This window comes from Scyliorhinus torazame, chromosome 12 (assembly GCF_047496885.1).
Source record: "Scyliorhinus torazame isolate Kashiwa2021f chromosome 12, sScyTor2.1, whole genome shotgun sequence".
NCBI lineage: Eukaryota > Metazoa > Chordata > Chondrichthyes > Carcharhiniformes > Scyliorhinidae > Scyliorhinus > Scyliorhinus torazame.
The window spans coordinates 172,764,770-172,786,954 of record NC_092718.1 but is presented as its reverse complement, the minus strand read 5'-3'; the positions used below and the strand labels follow the sequence as shown (position 1 = coordinate 172,786,954).

Sequence of the window (22,185 nt, the reverse complement as noted above, 5' to 3'; positions counted from 1 at the left end):
CTACTCCACTCCAGGAACACCCTTCTCACCCTCGGAGTCCCTCGCGCCCACACAGACCCCGTTATGCTCCTGTTGACCCGCCTAAAGAAGTCCTTCGGGATAAACATGGGGAGGCACTGGAACAGGAACAAAAACCTTGGGAGCACCGTCATCTTAACTGACTGCACCTTACCCACCAGGGACAGCGGCAGCGCGTCCCACCTCTTGAACTCCTCCTCCATTTGCTCCACCAGCCTCGTGAAATTAAGTCTATGCAGGGCCCTCCAGCTCCTGGCCACCTGTACCCCCAAGTACCTGAAGCTCCTCCCGCCCTTATTAGTGGGATCTCGCCAATCCCCCTCTCCTGGTCCCCTGGGTGAACCACAAACAACTCGCTCTTCCCCATGTTGATCTTGTACCCTGAGAAATCCACGAACTCCCTGAGGATCCTCATTACCTCTAGCATTACCCCCACCGGGTCTGCCACATATAGCAGCAAGTCGTCTGCATAGGGCGACACCCTATGCTCCTCCCCACCCCGCACCAGCCCCCTCCAGTTCCTCGACTCCCTCAGTGCCATAGCCAGGGGTTCACTCGCCAGTGCGAAGAGCAGGGGGGACAGGGGACACCGCTGCCTTGTCCCGCGGTGCAACCAAAAGTACTCGGACCTCCTCTTGTTTGTGGCCACACTCGCCATCGGGACCTCGTACAACAACCTAACCCACCTGACAAACCCCTCCCCAAACGCGAACCTCTTCAGCACCTCCCACAAGTACCCCCACTCTACCCTATCGAAGGCCTTCTCAGCGTCCATCGGCACCACTATCTCCACCTCCCCCTCCCTCGCCGGCATCATAATAACATTCAGGATCCTCCGCACATTCGCGAACCCCGTCTGGTCTTCGTGGATCACCTGCGGCACACAATCCTCAATTCTCGTGGCTAAGACCTTCGCCAGCACCTTGGCATCTACATTTAATAACAAAATCGGCCTGTAAGACCCACACTGCATGCTCCCTATCCCTTTGGCCAGCTCCTCCAGGCCAATCGGGGCCCCCAATCCCGCTACCAGTCCCTCCTCCACCTTCGGAAACCTCACTTGGCCCAGAAAGCAGCCCATCCCTCCCTCCTCCCGTGGGGGCTCGGACCGATACAATTCCTCATAAAAGTCACTGAAGACCCCATTGATGTCAACCCCACTCCGTGCCACACTCCCTCTCCTATCCTTAACTCCCCCGATCTCCCTAGCTGCGTCCCGCTTCCGAAGCTGATGCACCAGCATCCGACTTGCCTTTTCCCCATACTCATAAATCGCCCACTGGGCCTTCCTCCACTGCACCTCCGCCTTCCTGGTGGTCAACAGGTCGAATTCGGCCTGGAGGCTATGCCTCTTCCTCAACAGTCCCTCCTTCGGCACCTCCGCATACCTCCTGTCTACCCTCACCATCTCCCCCACCAGCCTCTCCCTCTCCCTCTGCTCTCTCCTCTCCTTGTGGGCCCTAATGGAGATCAGCTCTCCCCTAACCACCACCTTCTGCGCCTCCCATACCATCCCCACTCGGACCTCCCCGTTATCGTTGGCCTCCAGATATCTCTCTATGCCTCCTCGGACCCGCTCACTCATCTCCTCGTCCGCCAACAGCCCCACCTCCAAGCGCCACAACGGGCGCTGGTCCCTCTCCTCCCCCAGCTCTAGGTCTACCCAATGCGGGGCGTGATCCGAAATGGCTATCGCCGAGTACTCGGTATCCTCTACTCTCGCTATCAGCGCCCTACTCATAATAAAGAAGTCGATCCGGGAATAAGCCTCATGGACATGTGAGAAGAATGAGAATTCCCTGGCCCCCGGCCTTGCAAATCTCCAAGGGTCCACCCCTCCCATCTGGTCCATAAACCCCCTCAGCACCTTAGCCGCCGCCGGCTTCCTACCCGTCCTAGACCTGGAGTGATCCAGTGCTGGATCCAACACCGTGTTAAAGTCCCCCCCCCCCCATTATCAGGCCCACCACTTCCAAGTCCGGGATCCGACCCAACATGCGCCGCATAAAACCCGCATCGTCCCAGTTCGGGGCGTACACGTTGACCAGCACCACCCTCTCCCCTTGCAGCTTACCACTTACCATTACGTACCTGCCGCCATTGTCTGTCACAATGCTCGACGCCTCAAACGACACCCTCTTTCCCACCAAGATCGCCACCCCCCGAATTTGGCATCCAACCCTGAGTGAAACACCTGACCTACCCACCCCTTCCTCAGTCTTACCTGGTCTGCCACCTGGTGTGTATCCTGCAGCATGACCACATCCGCCTTGAGCCCCTTCAGGAGCACGAACACCCAGGCTCGCTTGACCGGCCCGTTCAGTCCCCTTACATTCCAGGTTATCAGCCGGATCAGGGGGCTACCCGCCCCCCTCCCCCGCCGACTAGCCATAACCACGTGCCTGCACCCCACGCCCGGCCCGTTCCCCACGGCGGCAGACCCCCGTCCCAACCCCCTCTACTCGCTCCAGCTCCCCCTTGACCATACCAGCAGCAACCCGGGTCCCCCCCCCAGCTAGGATCCCACCTAGCTGCTTTGCTCCCCCCATTGCATTCCCGCAAGTCAGCTGACTCCTGCTGACCCCGGCTACTCCCGCCTCTCCTTCGACTCCTCCCATTGTGGGACATACCCTCCTCCTCCATTACCCATCCACAGGCTCTCCGCCTCCCCCTTCCATCCCAAGCGCAGGAAACAAACCTCGCTTCCCGGCCCCGGCCCCGCCCCCTCCAGCCTTCAGCGCGGGAAAAAGCCCGCGCTTTCCACCTGCCCGGCCCCGCCACCTCTGTCGCCGCTCCTTTTACAGGCCCAGTCACCTCACCCCGACTCGGGCCTCACCTTCCCCCGCGGGGCCCCATCCCCCCTACCGGCCATCCACCCCTACTCCATTTACTTACCCCCCTCCAAGAGCCCACCCGACAGACCCAACCAAAACAGTGTCCAACCCACCCTAACCATCCTCATCGAACCAAATAGAAATAAGAGCAAAGAACAACCCTCAAAATGTAACACACCAACAGCAATCCACGAACACCAATCCTGACCCTCAGTTTGTGTCCAGCTTCTCGGCCTGGACAAAGGCCCACGCCTCCCCCGGGGACTCAAAATAATGGTGCCGGTCCTTGTAGGTGACCCACAGTCGCGCCGGCTGCAGCATGCCAAACTTCTCCCCCTTCCTGTGCAGCACCGCCTTCGCCCGATTGTACCCGGCCCTCTTCTTCGCCACCTCCGCACTCCAGTCGTGGTATAGTCGAACCTCCGCGTTCTCCCACCTGCTGCTCCTCTCTTTCTTGGCCCACCTGAGCACACACCCCCGATCAGCGAACCGATGAAACCGCACCAGCACCGCCCGCAGCGGCTTGTTAGCCTTGGGCCTCCTCGCCAGCACTCTATGGGCCCCTTCCAGCTCCAGGGGCCCCTGGAAGGACCCCGTTCCCATCAACGGGTTTCGCATGGTGACCACATAGGCCCCCACGTCCTACCCCTCCAGCCCCTCCGGGAGGCCCAGAATCCGCACATTCTTCCGCCTCGACCGATTCTCCATCTCCTCGAACCGTTCCTGCCATTTCTTGTGGAGCGCCTCGTGCGCCTCCACCTTTACCGCCAGGCCTAGTATCTCGTCCTCATTGTCAGAGATCTTTTGCCAGACCTCGCGGATCGCCATTAAAGTGGGCCATCTGGGTCTCCAGCAGCTTGTCGATAGAAGCCTTCATCGGCTCCAGCAGGTCTGCTTTAATCTCCCTGAAGCAGCGCTGGATAACCTCCTGCTGCTCCTGTGCCCACTGCATTCACGCTGCCTGGTCCCCGCCCGCCGCCATTGTGCTCTTCTTCCCTCGCACCTTCTTTGGGTTCACCACCACTTTTCTAGTCGCCCCGCTCCTGGTCCTAGCCATACACTGTCGGGGAACTATTACAATCTCTTTCCCACACCGGGAAATGTCGAAAAAATGGCATTTGGGGCCCTGAAAAGAGCCCAAAAGTCCGTTTTAGCGGTTGCTGCCGAATGTGCAACTTAGCTCCACATAGCCGCAACCGGACGTCCGAGTGTGCAATGTTAACATTCATCTGGCACACTGTGAATTGAAAGCAAGATTTGTTTCCCATTGGCGACACTGCCAGCTATAGGCACTGATGCACGATCAATTAAACTCGAAGACGAGGTTGTATCATAACTGAAGGCTTTCATAGGCTAGATCTGTTCCCCAGCAGCTTCGGTACAGAATGAGGGCTGCTGGGATTGCACCTGTTCCTATACCCTGCCTGTCAGGGCGGAGCCACATACCAAACAGCCAATGGTAAGCTGCTGGGCTTCCCCAATGGTCTACAGCCTCTCGGGTACTGCAATACCTGACACTGCCACATTCGCCCGTTAAAAAATAGTCCGGCGGGGGTGGTGGCCAGTGGTTACAATAGCATTGAACATGGTATGATCAGATATGGAGGTACCGTGAGTATTTACAAGTGTAGAAGATATATACAGTCAGTGTTCATGTACAGTTACAGTGTAGCAATCAGTCGGGTGGCCTGGTCGTCCTCCTGGATCGGCAGAGCCTCTGTGTTGGTTCTGGTGGAGGTCCGGGTGTCTGCGACTCCGGGAGCGTGGCTTCGGCCTCCATGGCAGCTTCGTCACCCCTAGATGGCGCTGGTGGGGCAAACGGTTGACATGAGCCTGTAGGGGGCGTTGGTGGGTGGGATGGCCTAGGCAGGAGCGGCGGGAGGACCGACCCCCCAGTGAGGTGCTGTGGGGGGGGGGGGGAGGGTGGGGGTAATGTTTCGGGTGCGCGTGGGGTTCCGGCGGGCGCCAGGTCCCGGAGGGAGACTGTATCTTGCCGGCCGCCAGTGAACGCCACGTAGGCGTACTGGGGGGTAGCGTGCAGCAGGTGGACCCTCTCGACCAACGGGTCCGACTTGTGCGCCCGCACGTGCTTCCGAAGCAGGATGGGTCCGGGTGTCGCTTGCCAGGTTGGGAGCGAGGTCCCGGAGGAGGACTTCCTGGGGAAGACAAGGAGACGTTCATGAGGTGTCTGATTGGTAGTTGTACAGAGCAGAGACCGGATGGCGTGGAGGGCCTCCGGGAGGACTTCCTGCCAGCGGAAGATGGGGAGAGTCCTGGACCGCAGGGCCAGTAGAACGGTCTTCCAGACCGTTCCGTTTTCCCTCTCTACCTGCCCGTTTCCCTGGGGGTTGTAACTGGTCGTCCTGCTTGAGGCGATGCCCTTGCTGAGCAGGAATTGACGCAGTTCATTGCTCATAAAGGAGGACCCCCTATCACTATGTATGTACGTGGGGAACCCGAACAGTGTAAAGATACCCTGGAGGGCCTTGATGACAGTGGTTGTCGTCATGTCCGGGCAGGGGATGGCGAATGGGAACCGGGAGTACTCGTCAATCACGTTCAGGAACTACGTGTTGCGGTCGGTGGAGGAGAGGGGGCCTTTGAAGTCCATACTGAGGCGCTCAAAGGGACGGGAAGCCTTTATCAGGTGCGCCCTGTTTGGCCGGTAGAAGTGCGGTTTGCACTCCGCGCAGATTTGGCAGTCCCTGGTGACTGTCCTGACCTCCTCGATTGAGTGGGGCAGGTTGCGGGCCTTAATGAAGTGGGAAAAGCGAGTGACCCCCGGGTGGCAGAGGTCCTCGTGGAGGGCTCGGAGGCGGTCCACTTGTGCGGTGCTGTAGGACAGGGCATCGAAAGGCTCGTTTAGCTTCCCAGGATGGTACAAGATCTCGTAGTTGTAGGTGGAGAGTTCTATCCTCCACCGTAAGATCTTGTCGTTCTTTATCTTGCCCCGCTGTGCATTATCAAACATGAACGCCACCGACCGTTGGTCAGTGAGGAGAGTGAAACTCCTGCCAGCCAGGTAATGCCTCCAATGTCGCACAGCTTCTACTATGGCAAGTGCCTCCTTTTTGACCGAGGAATGGCGAATTTCTGAAGCATGGAGGGTACGGTAGAAGAAGGCCACGGGTCTGCCTGCTTGGGTGAGGGTGGCGGCCAGAGCTACATCGGACGCATCGCTCTCGACCTGTAAGGGGAGGGACTCGTCGATGGCGTGCATCGTGGCTTTGTCTGCTTTGATGCGGCAGAAGGCCTGGCGGGCCTCCGTCGACAGGGGGAAGGTTGTGGACTGGATTAGGGGTTGGGCTTTGTAGTTGGGGACCCATTGTGTGTAATAGATGAAGAACCCGAGGCAGCGCTTCAGGGCCTTGGGGCAGTGAGGGAGGAGGAATTCCATAAGGGGGCGCATGCGTTCAGGGTCGGGGCCCATAACTCCATTTCGCACTACGTAGCCGAGAATGGCTAGGCGGTCGGTGCTAAAGACGCATTTATCCTTATTGTACGTTAAGTTAAGGATTTTCGCGGTCTGGAGAATTTTTCGGAGGTTGGTGTCATGGTCCTGCTGGTCATGGCCGCAGATGGTGACGTTATCAAGATATGGGAATGTTGCGCGTAAGCCGTACCGGTCAACCATTCGGTCCATCTCGCGTTGGAAGACCGAGACCCCAAAGGGAACCCTTAAAAATTGGTAGAGCCGCCCATCTGCCTCGAAGGCAGTGTATTTGCGGTCACTAGTGCGGAGGGTAGCTGATGGTAGGCGGACTTGAGATCCACCGTGGAGAAGACCTTGTATTGCGCGATCCTGTTCACAGGTCGGATAGGCGGGGGAGAGGGTACGCGTCCAGCTGCGTAAACCTGTTGATGGTCTGACTGTTGTCAATGACCATCCCATGTTTCTCCCCGGTCTTTACCACCACTACTTGAGCTCCCCAGGGACTGTTGCTCGCTTCAATGACCCTTTCCCTCAGTAGCCTTTGGACCTCTGACCTGATGAAGGTCCGGTCCTGGGCACTGTACCGCCTGCTCCTGGTGGCAACGGGTTTGCAATCCGGGGTGAGGTTCGCAAACAGGAAAGGCGGGTCGACCTTAAGGTTCGCGAGGCCGCAGACAGTAAGAGGGGCTATAGGGCCGCCGAATTTAAAAGTGAGGCTTTGCAAGTTACATTGGAAGTCCAATCCCAGGAGTGTAGCCGCGCAGAGGTGCGGCAGGACATAAAGACGGAAATTGTTGAATTTCCTGCCTTGGACAGTGAGGTTCGCTAGGCAGAACCCCTTTATCTCCACTGAGTGTGACCTGGAGGCCAGGGAGATTCTTTGGTTTACAGGGTGGGTAACAAGTGAACAGCACCTTACCGTGTCGGGGTGTCTAAAGCTCTCCATGCTCCCAGAGTCGATCAGGCAAGACTTCTCGTGGCATTGATGAAGATCGTCGTTGTTGCTGTTGCGAGTGTCCGAGGTCGATTTTGGTCCAGCGTTACCGAGGCCAGATGGAGCAGTTGTGGGTTGTGATCGGGCAGCATGTAGTCGGCTGTGCTGGGGGCCTGGGGCCCAATCCAAGATGGCGTCTCCCATGGATCGCACATGGTGGTCGGGCATGTACAAAATGGCGGCGGGGATGGACAAAATAGCGCCGCCCATCCGTCCTGCATGGCGTCCGAGAGGCAAGATGGCCACGGCCATGGGATGGGCGTGGCCCTCGGATAGGGGGGGTGGCTGTGAGTGCTGGCCGCCTGGGGCCTGAAGGGAAGGTTGCCGCGGCAGTCCGGAGTCGTTGGAGACCGTGGCCACGGCTCATGCTTGGCAGACTCTCACAAAATGGCCCTTCTTGCCGCACCCTTTGCAGGTGGAGGTGCGGGCTGGGCAGCGCTGGCAGGGGTGCTTTGCCTGCCCGCAGAAGCAACGGGGCCCAGTGGAGCTAGCGGGCCATCTTACAGCGCAGGCCTACGGGGACACAGGGAAGGTCAGTGGGGCTGCTGCTGCGGGATGCCACGCAGCCCAGGGGGCCGCTGCGCGGTCGGGCGCATAGGACTGCGCGTTTCTGGACGCAACATCCATGGGCCCATGCTTTTCTCAGTCCCAGGGTGCCCTTTTCTAAAAGTCTTTGTCGGATCTCTGAAGAGCTCATACCTGCTACGAAGGCATCCCGGATTAGACGTTCCGTGTGCTCGCTGCCCGAAACTTGCGGGCAGCCACAGTTTCTGCCCAGCACCAGTAGCGCACGGTAGAAATCCTCCAGTGATTCCCCGGGGCTTTGCCGTCTAGTTGCAAGCAGGTGACATGTGTAGACCTGGTTTACAGGGCGTATATAATGTCCCTTCAACAGTTCGATCGCATCATCATAGCCCTCCGCCTCCTCTATGAGGGAGAAGATTCCAGGGCTTACTCTCGAGTGCAGGAGATGCAGTTTCTGTTCTCCTGAAGGTGTGCCTCCGGCCGTCTCGAGGTAGCCTTTAAAACACGCCAGCCAGTGCTTAGAAATCGCAGCCGAGTTCTCCGCGTGGGGGCTGAGTTGTAGACACTCCGGCTTGATTCAGAGATCCATTCTTTCAGCTCAAGAGTAGTCTATTAAATTGATGCACGATCAATTAAACTCGAAGACTAGGTTGTATCATAACTGAAGGCTTTCATAGGCTAGATCTGTTCCCCAGCAGCTTCGGTACGGAATGAGGGTTGCTGGAACGGCACCGGTTCTTATACCCCGCCTGTCAGGGCGGAGCCACATACCAAACAGCCAATGGTAAGCTGCTAGGCTTACCCAATGGTCTACAGCCTCTCGGGTACTGCAATACCTGATACTACCACAGGCACCCATTGGGGTGGCGAGGTGGAGGAGCTGGAGCAGCAATGCCCCATGTTACAAAAACAGAAAATGCTGGGTAAACTCAGCAGGTCTGGCAGCACCTGTGGGGCGAGTAACAGAGTTTGCGGCCCAAATTTTATGGCTGCGTCATGGAGGGGGTGCGGCTGGAAAATACAGTGAGCTATTCAAAACCGCATTGACTACAGCAGGAGCAGAGAATCCCACCGGCCCAAATTCCACCCAACATTTCAAGTCCTTATGACTTCCTTCCTGTCTTACAAAGATGAACAGTAACTAGCTCTTCTTTGGCCAAACAACCAGCTGATATTCATAGCATTCTAAAATGGCAAATGGGATCCTGTATGTATCATTAGTCTCCAACTCAACTCACCCCATTTATTTTAAAATGGGCTGACCAAGCAACTCAGGCTGACAATAAGCAAGATGAAATTCCTCAAAATCTACTCATTGGCTCTGTGGCCTATTGAACGAGGAATTTTCTCCATCTTCTTCCTCAACTATATTTCCCAATATCCTTACTGTTTGACAACCAGGGCCTCAGAAAGGTATTCACATTGCAGTGTGAGTGGAGCAATATAAAGTACGATCATTGCTTACTCAATCTGTTATTCGACTGTCTGGGCCAATGAAGGCATGGGTCTGTGCATTTGGAAATACAGGTTAGTTAAGACGTTTTTCCACTGCCAGGTTAAGAATTGCTCCAATGGGCTTATTGGTTGCTGGTTTAGCACACTGGGCTAAATCACTGGCTTTTAAAGCAGACCAAGGCAGGCCAGCAGCACGGTTCAATTCCCGTACCAGCCTCCCCGAACAGGTGCCGGAATGTGGCGACTCGGGGCTTTTCACAGTAACTTCATTGAAGCCTACTTGTGACAATAAGCAATTTTCAATTCATTTCATTGCTGACAGGAATTGGTACCAGCAAGTTGGAGCACTGAGTTGCCAACATGCTGAGATCTCAGGGTTGGCCTCTGACCGATGCCAAGTAGCAGCCGAATATCTCCACCGATAGTCTGCACTTCCAGGATTGTTGGCTTTACAATGCATAAATTCTTTACCACCGGGCACCAATTCAGCAATTGCACGTGGCCCAGAAAGCTTAAAACAGACAGGAATTTATTTTTTATTTCTTTGTGAATATTGTGGGAACACAAATAATAATTTTATGTTGTCAAGGAAGAAATCAATAAAATGAAACATTTGAAAGCTTTCGGGGACAATGTTTGTCAATGCTGAAGGTTTGCTGGAAATTAATATCAGACACGGGTTTGCTCAAAAGTTGAATTTGGAACCCAGCCACCGCCTGAAAATGTTTAAATGCTGGAAAAGAGACCATTTCCATTTGTCACCATTGGCAATTTGACCTGATGGCAGGGGATGTTGCTCCGTTGTGGAAACAGTGTTGCTGTCTTTGCATTACTGGCCTGCCTATCATAATAGTCTTGCACCTGAGGATAATAGAAACACCATCGATGCACATGTCCAAGCTCCTTCTTGTGAAACCTACTGCCTATTGTGATGGGAGGTGATTCCCCATTGCTGGGTCTTGTCTATTTAATTGTTTAGCTATGCGTTCTACTTGGAGCGAAATTTAGCGGGCCAGTTCACCGAAGGCGCAAATCCCATTTTGACCGCAAAATCTCACTAGAGAGCCAGAACGTGAGTTTCCTCCAGCTGCTCCGGTTTCCTCCCACAGTGCAGGTTAGGTGGCTTGGCCAAACTAAATTGCCCCAAGAGTCCAAAAGGTTAGGGGTTACATTAGGTGGGGTTACTGGGTTAAGGGGGTAGTGTGAGGGTCTGACCGTAGACAGGGTACCCTTTCAGAGGGTTGATGCAGACTCAATGGGCCGAATGGCCTCCTTCTGCACTGTAGTGATTCTATAGCGGGATTTGCGCCGGCGAGATCTCAGTTGGAGATCATCTCCACCTTATTCCCCCACTGGTGATGTGATCAGGTTCACGCCCAATTTCCCTAATTGTAAATAGATTAGCGTCCACCTATCGGTTTTGATGCTGTAACGTTTGCCCACAACTTATCCTTTCACCCATCCGGCATGACATCACACCAGCACGAATCACTATCCGTTTTCAAAAACGTAAATCAATCGTCATTACCATGTCAAGGGCATGGAGGTAAGAATATCGCCCCGGGTAGTGAGGGACATGGCTGGCACCCTGGAACTGCTGACCTGGCACTGTCCCCTGGCACTGCTCCCCTTGCCCATGGGGGGCATATCCATGGCGGGGCCATGTCCGTGGCAGGCGTCTTGATGTCCATGAGGAGGGGGGGGCCTTCAATTTAACTTTGAGGTTGCAGGTGTGTTTAGGCACCCCCGCACCCCATCCCTCAAACTACCTGTGTGATCCTTGCTAGCACTTTAAAATTTCATAGTGCGGTGTTTAATAGTGGGGGGAAAGGCATCTGTGAAACCAGAACGTTTCACACTGCTTTTCTCGCCTGATCCAACACTGTGCAATTTGGGAGAAATTCCACCCGTAATCTCTGCCCTGTGGGGTCATTTCATACGTACCTGCAACTTCTTAAGATCTTCTTTCACCTTGATTTTTGCAGTCTTTAATTTCTCTTTCAGCTGATCGTAGTAGGAGTCTGGGGTCTTCAGGAACTCCATCCCCCGTTTTTTTAAATTAATCAACTGGCAAAAAAAAGGGAACAGTTTTCAGTGCTAATTTAGAAACCACAAATCTCCTGGCACAAGAGATGGCAGGAGAGACTGGATGACCTCGAAAACAGGTCTAGGAGACAAAACCTGCAAATTCTGGGTCTCCCGGAAGATGCGGAGGGGTCGGACGCAAGCGCATTTGTGATCACGATGCTGGGGACGCTGATGGGCGTGGGGGCCTTCCCGCGGCCCTTGGAACTGGCAAGGAAGCCTAGGGCGAACGAACTGCCGAGGGCGATGGTGATAAGATTCCACCGCTTCACAGATAAGGAACGTGTCTTGCGATGAGCAAAGAAGGAGTGGAGCAGTAGGTGGGAGAACTGTGAGATTCGTATGTACCAGGACCTGGGAGCAGGACTGGCTAAGAGGCGTGCGGGATTCAACCGGGCTAAGGCGGCCCTCCACAACAAAGGGGTGAAGTTCGGGCTGCTACATCCAGCAAAGCTTTGGGTCACGTACCAGGACGGGCACGACTACTTCGATACGCCGGATGAGGCCTGGACATTTATTAAGCATGAAAAGCTGGACTCGAGCTAAAGGACAGCTACACGTTGATGAAACGCCCTGCTGGGGATGTGTAACCGGGTGTTGTCCTAGTGTAAGATTGGAAGTAGAATTTAAGCTGTGAGGGGACTGGGTTTGGGGGGGGGGGGGGTTGTTTCACCCTCTGGGCCCTTTGCCATGTTCTCTGCTTTGGCAGAGCTCAGCCACAGAGGGGGGAGAGGGGCCCGACGGTTAGGGCTGCTCTCCAGGTGGGGGGAGTCGTTCTTTTTTCAAGGGGCGGGGTAACGCCCGGGGTGTGTTTCTTGTTTCACAGGAATAATTTGGTTGGCTCTCTCTCTCTTACCCTTTGGTGGAGGGGAGGTTGGGGGCCTGAACAAGGAGACAACAGTAAGATTGGAGATAGAGGCGGGAGCGGCCAGGGTCAGCATGGGTCAGCTGACTTACGGAAGCGTAATGGGGGGAAGATCAGTGTTAAGCGGGTGCTTGACATGGAGGATTGGGATTGGGGGGCTGGGGAGGGGGGGGATGGGATGCTGGTTTGCTGACTGGAGGGGAGCCAACTTTTGGGAACAGATGGAGAGCCTCCGGCGGGAGGGCTTGAGTGAGCGGGGGGCACGGGCACGTGGCTGGCCGAAAAAGGGAGATGGCTAGTCGGCTGGGGGGGGGGTTAACGCCCCCGTCCAGGCTGATCATGTGGAATGGCTGGGCCGGTCAAGAGGGCTCGCGTGTTCTCGCACTTAATGGGATTAAAGGCAGACGTAGCCATGCTACAGGAGAAGCATTTAAAACTCGCTGACCAAACGGGACTGAGGAGGGGATGGGTGGGCCAGGTGTTCCATTCGGGGCTGGACCCGAAGACCAGAGGGGTGGCAATTCTGGTCAGTAAACTGGTGGCATTCCAGGCAGGGAGTATTGTGGCGGACAAGGGGGGCAGGTACATAATGGTGAGTGGGAAGCTGCAGGGGGCCCGGGTGGTGTTAGTGAACGTCTATGCCCCGAACTGGGATGACGTGGAATTCATGAGGCGCATGCTGGGTAAAATACCGGACTTGGAGTCAAATAATTTGATAATGGGGGGGACTTCAACACAGTCCAGGATCCGGCATTGGACCGGTCAAAGTCCAGGCCGGGAAAGAGACCGGCAGCGGCCAAGGTCCTGAGGGGGTTCATGGATCAGATGGGGGGGGCGTAGACCCGTGGAGATTCGCTCGGCCATGGGCGAAGGAGTTCTCTTTTTTCTCCCACGTTCACAAAGTGTACTCTCGGATTGACTTTTTTGTGTTGAGCAGGGCGTTAATCCCAAGGGTGGAGGGGGTCGAGTATTCGGCCATTGCGGTTTCAGATCATGCCCCGCAGTGGATGGACTTGCGACTAGAGGCGGAGGGAGGTTAGCGCCCTCTCTGGAGGCTAGATGTGGGACTGCTAGCGGGTGAAGAGGTTTGTGGGCGGATAAGGAGGAGCATCCAAAACTATGTGACAACAAATGATACAGGGGAGGTAACTGCGACTACGGTCTGGGAGGCTATGAAGGCAGTCTTCAGAGGGGAGTTAATTTCTATTAGGTCCCTTCCGGTTGCGGCTATGCAGAGCTAAGTCGCAGGTTCGGCAGCTCCCGCTTGGAACGGACTTTTGGGCTCTTTTCAGGGCCCCTAACGGAATTTTTTTGACATTTCCCAGTGTGGGAAGAAGATTGTAATATTCCCCCGACAGTGTATGGCTTGGACCAGGAGCGCGGTGAGAAAAAAGTGGTGGTGAACCCGAAGAAAGTGCGAGGGAAGAAGAGCAAGCTGACGGCGGGCGGGGACCAGGCAGCGTGGATGTAGTGAGCGCAGGAGCAGCAGGAGGTTATCCAGCGCTGCTTCAGGAAGATCAAAGTGGACCTGCTGGTGCCGATGAAGGCTTCTATCGATAAGCTGCTGGAGACCCAGACGGCCCAGGGGGTGGCGATCCGCAAGGTCCAACAAAAGATCTCTGACAACGAGGACGAGATCTTGGGCCTTGCGGTAAAGGTGGAGGCGCACGAGGCGCTCCACAAGAAATGGCAGGAACGGTTCGAGGAGACGGAGAATCGGTCGAGGCGGAAGAATCTGCGGATTCTGGGATTCCCGGAGGGCTGGAGGGGCCGGACTTGGGGGCCTATGTGGTCACCATGTTAAACTCGCTGATGGGAGCGGGGTCCTTCCAGGGGCCCCTGGAGCTGGAAGGGGCCCATTGAGTGCTGGCGAGAACGCCCAAGGCTAACGAGCCTCCGCGGGCGGTGCTGGTTCAGTTTCATCGGTTCGCTGATCGGGGGTGTGTGCTCAGATGGGCCAAGAAAGAGAAGAGCAGCAGGTGGGAGAATGCGGAGGTTCAAATATATCAGGACTGGAGTGCGGAGGTGGCGAAGAAGAGGGCCGGGTACAACCAGGCAAAGGCGGTGCTGCACAGGAAGGGGGTGAAGTTTGGCATGCTGCAGCCGGCGTGACTGTGGGTCACCTACAAGGACCGGCACCATTATTTTGAGTCCCCGGAGGAGGCGTGACATGATATTCAGGTAAACAACATGGTACAAACATACATATATACTGATGGACAGATCAACGGACCAATCAACACACACACAACACCATAGCCAATCACAGGCAAGAGCATACACAGTACAAAACAGAGAACACGACACTTCCTGGGCAATCCAGCAGGAGACAGCTCAGGGCACAGAGCTCACAGCAAGCCACTCAGATATCCACCATGTGCTGAGTGCCACTCCAAGATAGTATTAGGAATAGGTCCACAGATTCAAGGGTTATGATCAAACCTCAGTAACCAGTTTACCACTGTAAATAAATGTTAGTAATAAAAATGAGTTGTACCATTCGCAACCGTGTTGGTTCGTCTGTGTAGCAGAGCAACCAACACATCAAGGCGTGGGCCTTTGTTCAGGCCGAGAAGCTGGACACAAACTGAGGGTCGGGATTGGTGTTCGTGGATTGCTGTTGGTGTGTTACATTTTGAGGGGGGCTTCTTTGCTCGTGTTTCTTTTGGTTCGGTGTGGGTGGTTAGGGTGGGTTGGGCACTGTTTTGGTTGGGTCTGTCGGGTGGGCTCTTGGAGGGGGGTAAGTAAATGGAGTAGGGGTGGATGGCTGGTAGGGGAGATGGGGCCCCGCGGGGGAGGGGGAGGCCCGAGTCGGGGGTGTGGGGACTGGCCCTGTAAAAGGAGCTGCGTCAGAGGTGGCGGGGCCGGGCAGGTGGAAAGCGCGGGCTTTTTCCCGCGCTGGAGGGGGCGGGGCCAGGGCGGGGAAGCGAGGTTTTTCTCCCTCGCTTGGGATGAAAGGGGGAGGCGGAGAGCCTGCTGATGGGTAATGGAGGAGGAGGGTATGTCCCACAATGGCAGGAGTCGAAGGAGAGGCGGGAGTGGCCGGGGTCAGCAGGAGTCAGCTGACTTGCGGGAGTGCAATGGGGGGAGCAAAACAGCTAGGAGGGATCCTAGCTGGGGGGGGGGGGGGGGGGGGGGGGGGAGGGACCGGGTTGCTGCTGGTATGGTCAAGGGGGAGCTGGAGCGATAGAGGGGGTTGGGATGGGGGTCTGCCGCCGTGGGGAATGGGCCGGGCATGGGGTGCAGGCGCGTGGCTGGCCGAGGAGGGGTTATGGCTAGTCGGCAGGGGAGGGGGGCGGGTAGCCCCCTGATCCGGCTGATAACCTGGAATGTAAGGGGACTGAACAGGCCGGTCAAGCGGGCCCGGGTGTTCGCGCACTTGAAGGGGCTGAAGGCGGATGTGGTCATGCTCCAGGAGACACACCTGAAGGTGGCAGACCAGGTAAGACTGAGGAAGGGGTGGGTAGGTCAGGGGCTGGATGCCGAAAATCGGGGGGGTGGCGATCTTGGTGGGAAAGAGGGTGTCGTTTGAGGCGTCGAGCATTGTGACAGACAATGGCGGCAGGTACGTAATGGTAAGTGGTAAGCTGCAAGGGGAGAGGGTGGTGCTGCTCAACGTGTACGCCCCGAACTGGGACGATGCGGGTTTTATGCGGCGTACGTTGGGTCGGATCCCGGACTTGGAAGTGGGGGGCCTGATAATGGGGGGGGGACTTTAACACGGTGTTGGATCCGGCACTGGACCGCTCCAGGTCTAGGACGGGTAGGAAGCCGGCGACGGCTAATGTGCTGTGGGGGTTTATGGACCAGATGGGAGGGGTGGACCCTTGGAGGTTTGCAAGGCCGGGGGCTAGGGAATTTTCATTCTTCTCGCATGTCCATAAGGCTTATTCCCGGATCGACTTCTTTATTATGCGTAGGGCGCTGATAGCGAGAGTAGAGGATACCGAGTACTCGGCGATAGCCATTTCGGATCACTCCCCGCATTGGGTAGACCTAAAGCTGGGGGAGGAGAGGGACCATCGCCCGTTGTGGCATTTGGAGGTGGGGCTGTTGGCGGACGAGGAGGTGAGTGAGCGGGTCCGAGGAAGCATAGAGAGATACCTGGAGGCCAACGATAACGGGGAGGTCTGAGTGGGGATGGTATGGGAGGCGCTGAAGGCGGTGATTAGGGGAGAGCTGATCACCATTAGGGCCCACGAGGAGAGGAGAGAGCAGAGGGAGAGGGAGAGGCTGGTGGGGGAGATGGTGAAGGTAGACAGGAGGTATGCAGAGGTGCCTGAGGAGGGACTGTTGAGGGCGAGGCGTAGCCTCCAGGCCGAATTCGACCTGTTGACCACCAGGAAGGCGGAGGCGCAGTGGAGGAAGGCCCAGGGGGCGGTTTATGAGTATGGGGAAAAGGCAAGTCGAATGCTGGTGCATCAGCTTTGGAAGCGGGACGCAGCTAGGGAGATCGGGGGAGTTAAAGATAGGGGAGGGAGTGTGGTGCGGAGTGGGGTTGGCATCAATGGGGTCTTCAGGGACTTTTATGAGGAACTGTATCGGTCCGAGCCCCCACTGGAGGAGGGAGGGATGGGCTGCTTTCTGGACCAATTGAGGTTTCCAAAGGTGAAGGAGGGACTGGTGGCGGGATTGGGGGCCCTGATTGGACTGGAGGAGCTGGCCAAAGGGATAGGGAGCATGCAGGCGGGGAAGGCACCGGGGCCAGACGGCTTCCGGGTCGAATTCTACAAAACATATGTGGACCTGTTGGGCCCGTTGCTAGTTAGGACCTTCAATGAGGCAAGGAAGGGGGGGTGCTTTGCCCCCGACGATGTCCCGGGCACTGATCTCCTTGATCCTGAAGCGGGACAAGGATCCCCTGCAGTGTGGGTCTTACAGGCCGATTTCATTGCTAAACGTAGATGCCAAGGTGCTGGCGAAGGTCTTAGCCACGAGGATTGTGTGCCGCAGGTGATCCATGAAGACCAGACAGGGTTCGTGAAGGGGAGGCAGTTGAACGCGAATGTGCGGAGGCTCCTGAACGTTATTATGATGCCCGCGAGGGAGGGGGAGGTGGAGATAGTGGTGGCGATGGACGCTGAGAAGGCCTTCGATAGGGTAGAGTGGGGGTACCTGTGGGAGGTCCTGAAGAGGTTTGGGGAGGGGTTTGTCAGGTGGGTTAGGCTGTTGTACGAGGTCCCGATGGCGAGTGTGGCCACGGACAAGAGGAGGTCTGAGTACTTTCGGTTACATCAAGGGACGAGGCAGGGGTGTCCCCTGGCCCCCCTGCTCTTCGCACTGGCGAGTGAACCCCTGGCTATGGCACTGAGGGAGTCGAGGAACTGGAGGGGGTTGGTGTGGTGTGGGGTGGGGTGGAGCATAGGGTGTCGCTCGATGCGGACGACTTGCTGCTATATGTGGCGGACCCGATGGGGGGAATGCCGGAGGTAATGAGGATCCTCAGGGAATTCGGGAATTTCTCAAGGTACAAGCTCAACATGGGGAAGAGCGAGTTGTTTGTGGTTCACCCAGGGGACCAGGAGAGGGGGATTGGCGAGATCCCACTAAAAAGGGCAGAGAGGAACTTCAGGTATTTGGGGGTCCAGGCTGGTGGAGCAAATGGAGGAGGCGTTCAAGAGGTGGGACGCGCTGCCGCTGTCCCTGGTGGGTAAGTTGCAGTCAGTTAAGATGACGGTGCTCCCAAGGTTTTTGTTCCTGTTCCCGTGCCTCCCCATTCTTATCCCGAAGGCCTTCTTTAGGCGGGTCAACAGGAACATAATGGGGTTTGTGTGGGCGCGAGGGACTCCGAGGGTGAGAAGGGTGTTCCTGGAGCGGAGTAGGGATGGGGGGGGGGGGGGGGCTGGCACTGCCCAACCTCTGTGGGTACTACTGGGCCGCCAATGTGGCGATGGTGCGCAAGTGGGTGATGGAGGGGGAGGGGGCTGCATGGAAGAGGCTGGAGAAGGCGTCTTGTGAGGGTATGAGTCTGGAGGCGTTGGCAATGGCGCCGCTGCCGCTCCCTCGAATGAGGTATTCCACGAGCCCGGTGGTGGCGGCTACCCTCAAAGTCTGGGGGCAGTGGAGGCAGCACAGGGGGGAAGTGGGGGCCTTCGTGTGGATCCCAATACGGGGGAACCACCGGTTTGTCCCAGGGAGAATAGATGGAGGGCTTTTAGGGTGGCACAGGGCAGGTATAAGAAGGTTTGAGGACCTGTTTGTGGATGGGAAGTTTGCGAGCCTGGGTGAGCTGGAGGAGAAGTATGGGCTCCCCCCCGGGGAACACCTTTAGATATTTACAGGTAAGGGCGTTTGCCAGGCGGCAAGTGGTGGAATTCCCGCGGCTGCTGCCACGCACAGTACAGGACAGGGTGCTCTCAGGGGGGTGGGTTGGAGAGGGGAAGATCTCAGCAACTTACCAGGTGATGCAGGAGGAGGAGGAGGCATCGGTGGTGGCGTTGAAAGGTAAGTGGGAGGAGTTGAGAGAGGAGATCGAGGAGGGGACGTGGGCAGATGCCCTTGGGAGGGTGAACGAGGCTCAGCCTCATAGAATTTACAGTGCAGAAGGAGGCCATTCGGCCCATTGAGTTTGCACCGGCTCTTGGAAAGAGCGCCCTACCCAAGGTCAACACCTCCACCCTATCCCCATAACCCAGTAAACCCCACCCAACACTAAGGGCAATTTTGGACACTAAGGGCAATTTACCATGGCCAATCCACCCAACCTGCACATCTTTGAACTGTGGGAGGAAACCGGAGCACCCGGAGGAAACCCACGCACACACGGGGAGGATGTGCAGACTCCGCACAGACAGAGACCCAAGCCGGAATCAAACCTGGGACCCTGGCGCTGTGAAGCAATTGTGCTATCCACAATGCTACCGTGCTGCCCTATTTTTCTAAGGGGAAAAACAGTTTAAGATGCTGCACAGGGCACACATGACCGGGACAAGGATGAGCCGGTTCTTTGGGGGTGAGGACAGGTGTGTTAGGTGTTCAGGGAGCCCAGCAAATCACACCCACATGTTCTGGGCTTGCCCAGCGCTGGAGGAATTTTGGAAGGGCGTAGCGAGGACGATGTCGGGGGTGGTAGGATCCAGGGTCAAGCGGGGCTTGGGGCTCGCAATATTTGAGGTTGCAGGGGAGCCGGGAGTGCAGGAGGCGAAAGAGGCTGGTATTCTGGCCTTTGCGTCCCTGGTAGCCTGGCGAAGGATTCTTCTTCAGTGGAAGGATGCGAGGCCCCAAGCGTGGAATCCTGGATCAACGATATGGCGGGGCTTATTAAATTGGAGAGGGTGAAATTCACCTTAAGGGGATCGGTACAAGGGTTCTTCAGGCGGTGGCAACCGTTCTTGGACTTCCTGGCAGAACGGTAGACAATGGTCAGCAGCAGCACAACCCGGGCGGGGGAGGGGTTCTATTTTATTTTTGTTTGTTTACACTGGGGGATCTGAGGGGGTGTATATATTTGCTATGTTTGCTTTGTGTTAATTTGGGGTGTTAATTAATTATTTATGTATAGGGGGGAGGGGGGCACGGGGGTTGTTTTATTTTGTTCTGTATTTAATTCTATTGGGTTCCTTTTTCATTTTGTTGTTGATATTTTGTGAAAACCTCAATAAAAATTATTTTTTTTAAAATTTCTATTAGGTCCCACAGAGAGAAGAGGGAGAGGGCGGAGAGGGAGAGGCTAGCGGGAGAGATACTCAGAGTAGACAGGAGGTATGCGGAGGCCCCCGAGGAGGGGCTGCCAAAGGAGCGCCGGAGACTGCAGGCGGAGTTCGATCTGCTGACCACAGGGAAGGCGGAGGCACAGCTGAGGAAGGTGAAAGGGGCAGTCTACGAGTATGGGGAGAAAGCGAGTAGGATGCTGGCACACCAACCTTGCAGGAGAGAGGCGGCCAGGGAAATTGGGGGAGTGAGGGATAAGGAAGGTAATACGGTCTTGGGCCCAGAGAAGATCAACAAAGTCTTCAAGGAGTTTTATTGTAAACTGTACGAGTCGGAGCCCCCAGTGGGAGGGGAAGGGATGAAGCAATTCATGGACCAATCGAGGTTCCCAAGGGTGGACGAGGATCTTGTAGAGGGACTGGGGGCCTCGATTGAGTTGGAGGAGTGAGTGAAGGGCCTGGATGGTATGCAGTCGGGCAAGGCTCCGGGACCGGACGGCTACCCTGTAGAATTCTACAAGAAATTCTCGGAGCTGCTGAGCACACTCCCGCTAAGAACCTTTAACGAGGCTGAGGAGAGAGGAACCCTCCCCCCGACGATGTCGCGGGCCTCGATCTCGCTCATCCTCAAGAGGGAGAAGGATCCGCTACAATGTGGGTCCTGCAGGCCGATATTGCTCCTAAACGTAGATGCCAAACTGCTTGCTAAGATATTGGTTACTAGAATAGAGGACTGTGTCCCAGGAGTAATTGAGGAGGATCAGACAGGTTTCGTCAAGGGCAGGCAACTGAACACAAATGTGAGGAGGCTCCTAAACATTACCATGATGCCCTGAGAAGGAGGGGATGCAGAAGTAGTGGCTGCAATGGATGCAGAGAAAGCCTTTGACCGGATGGAATGGGAGTACCTGTGGGAAGAGTTAAGTAGGTTTGGATTTGGTGAGGGATTCATAGGGTGGGTCAAGCTACTGTATCAGGCCCCCGTGGCAAGTGAGTCCACGAACCGGCTGAGGTCGGTGTATTTTAGGCTACACCGAGGGACGAGGCTGTGGTGCCCCCTATCCCCGCTACTATTTGCCCTTGCAATTGAGCCATTGGCCATAGCGCTGAGGACTTCAAGGAACTTGAGGGGGCTGGTTCGGGGTGGGGGGAGGAGCACCGGGTCTCCCTCTACGCAAATGGCCTGCTCTTGTATATTTCGGACCCGCGAGAGGGGATGGGGGAGGTCATGCAGATCCTAAGGGACTTTGGGAGTTTCTCGGGGTACAAGCTGAACGTGGCGAAATGTGAGCTGTTTGTGATCCACGCTAGGGGTCAGGAGAAGAGACTGGGAGAACTCCAGCTCAAGATGGTAGAGAGGAGCTTTCGGTATCTAGGCAAGCAGGTGGCTAGGAATTGGGATGTCCTACACAGGCTCAATCTATCTCACTTGTAGAGCAGATGGAGGGAGACTTTAAAAGGTGGGACATGCTCCCACTTTCCCTGGCGGGAAGGGTGCAGACCGTGAAAATTACAGTCCTCCCCAGATTCCTGTTCGTTTTCCAGTGCCTTCCCATCTTCATCCCTGTGGTGAATGTATTCACCATAATGTATGACACTGTAACCATTGTATCCACCTAATGTAACCTTTGACCTGGAAGTGGTGATACGAGCTGCTTCCAGGTACTGTACTGTAACCCCAGTGGGCTCCGCCTCTGGCTCTGCCCTCACAGGGGCCATATATAACCTGGCCACCTGCGGGTGGCACTCATCTGCACAACCGACTCTGGCTAGGCAAGTTCACGACTAATAAAGCCTTATGTTCACTTGCTCTCTCGGCCTCTTGAAGGTATATCAATTTATTAGTCGTCGACAGCACCATGGAAGCCGCTCTAAAGCAAGACAGGCGCGAACTCGACGCCCGCGCATCTGAAGCCAAGGAAATATTTGAACATTGGCTTTGATTCTTCGAGGCCTACATCGACTCCTCCACAACGGCTCCCTCAGAGACCCTCAAACTGCGACTCCTCCACGCTTGGGTGAGCCATCGAATCTCGGTAATGATTGAGAAACCGGCCACGTATAAGGAGACGGTCGCAACCCTCAAGGCGCACTTCGTGAAACCCGTAAACGAGGTGTTCGCCTGACACCTCCTCCCTACTCGCCGTCAACGCGCCGGAGAATCGCTGGACGAGTATCTGGAAACCCTGACTCTACTCGCGAGGAACTGCAGCTATCGAGATGTGACGGTGGAGGAGCATCTGAACGCACAGATTCGGGATGTGGCGGGGGTCCGCTCGAACTGGAAAACGGCACCTCCGACCTGCGGGACTCGGTAAAGCTAGCTA

The 22,185-nt window shown here is 56.0% G+C and overlaps 1 protein-coding gene across 1 annotated transcript in view; it reads right to left on the bottom strand.

Annotated features, from left to right (window-relative positions):
* The window catches only part of hpda (4-hydroxyphenylpyruvate dioxygenase a), a 77,153-nt gene that overhangs the window by 5,227 nt on the left and 49,741 nt on the right, over positions 1-22,185 (bottom strand). Inside the window, exon 9 of the mRNA XM_072469398.1 lies at positions 11,204-11,326. Coding sequence (XP_072325499.1) covers positions 11,204-11,326 — 123 coding nt within the window. The remainder of the gene's footprint in view (positions 1-11,203; positions 11,327-22,185) is intronic.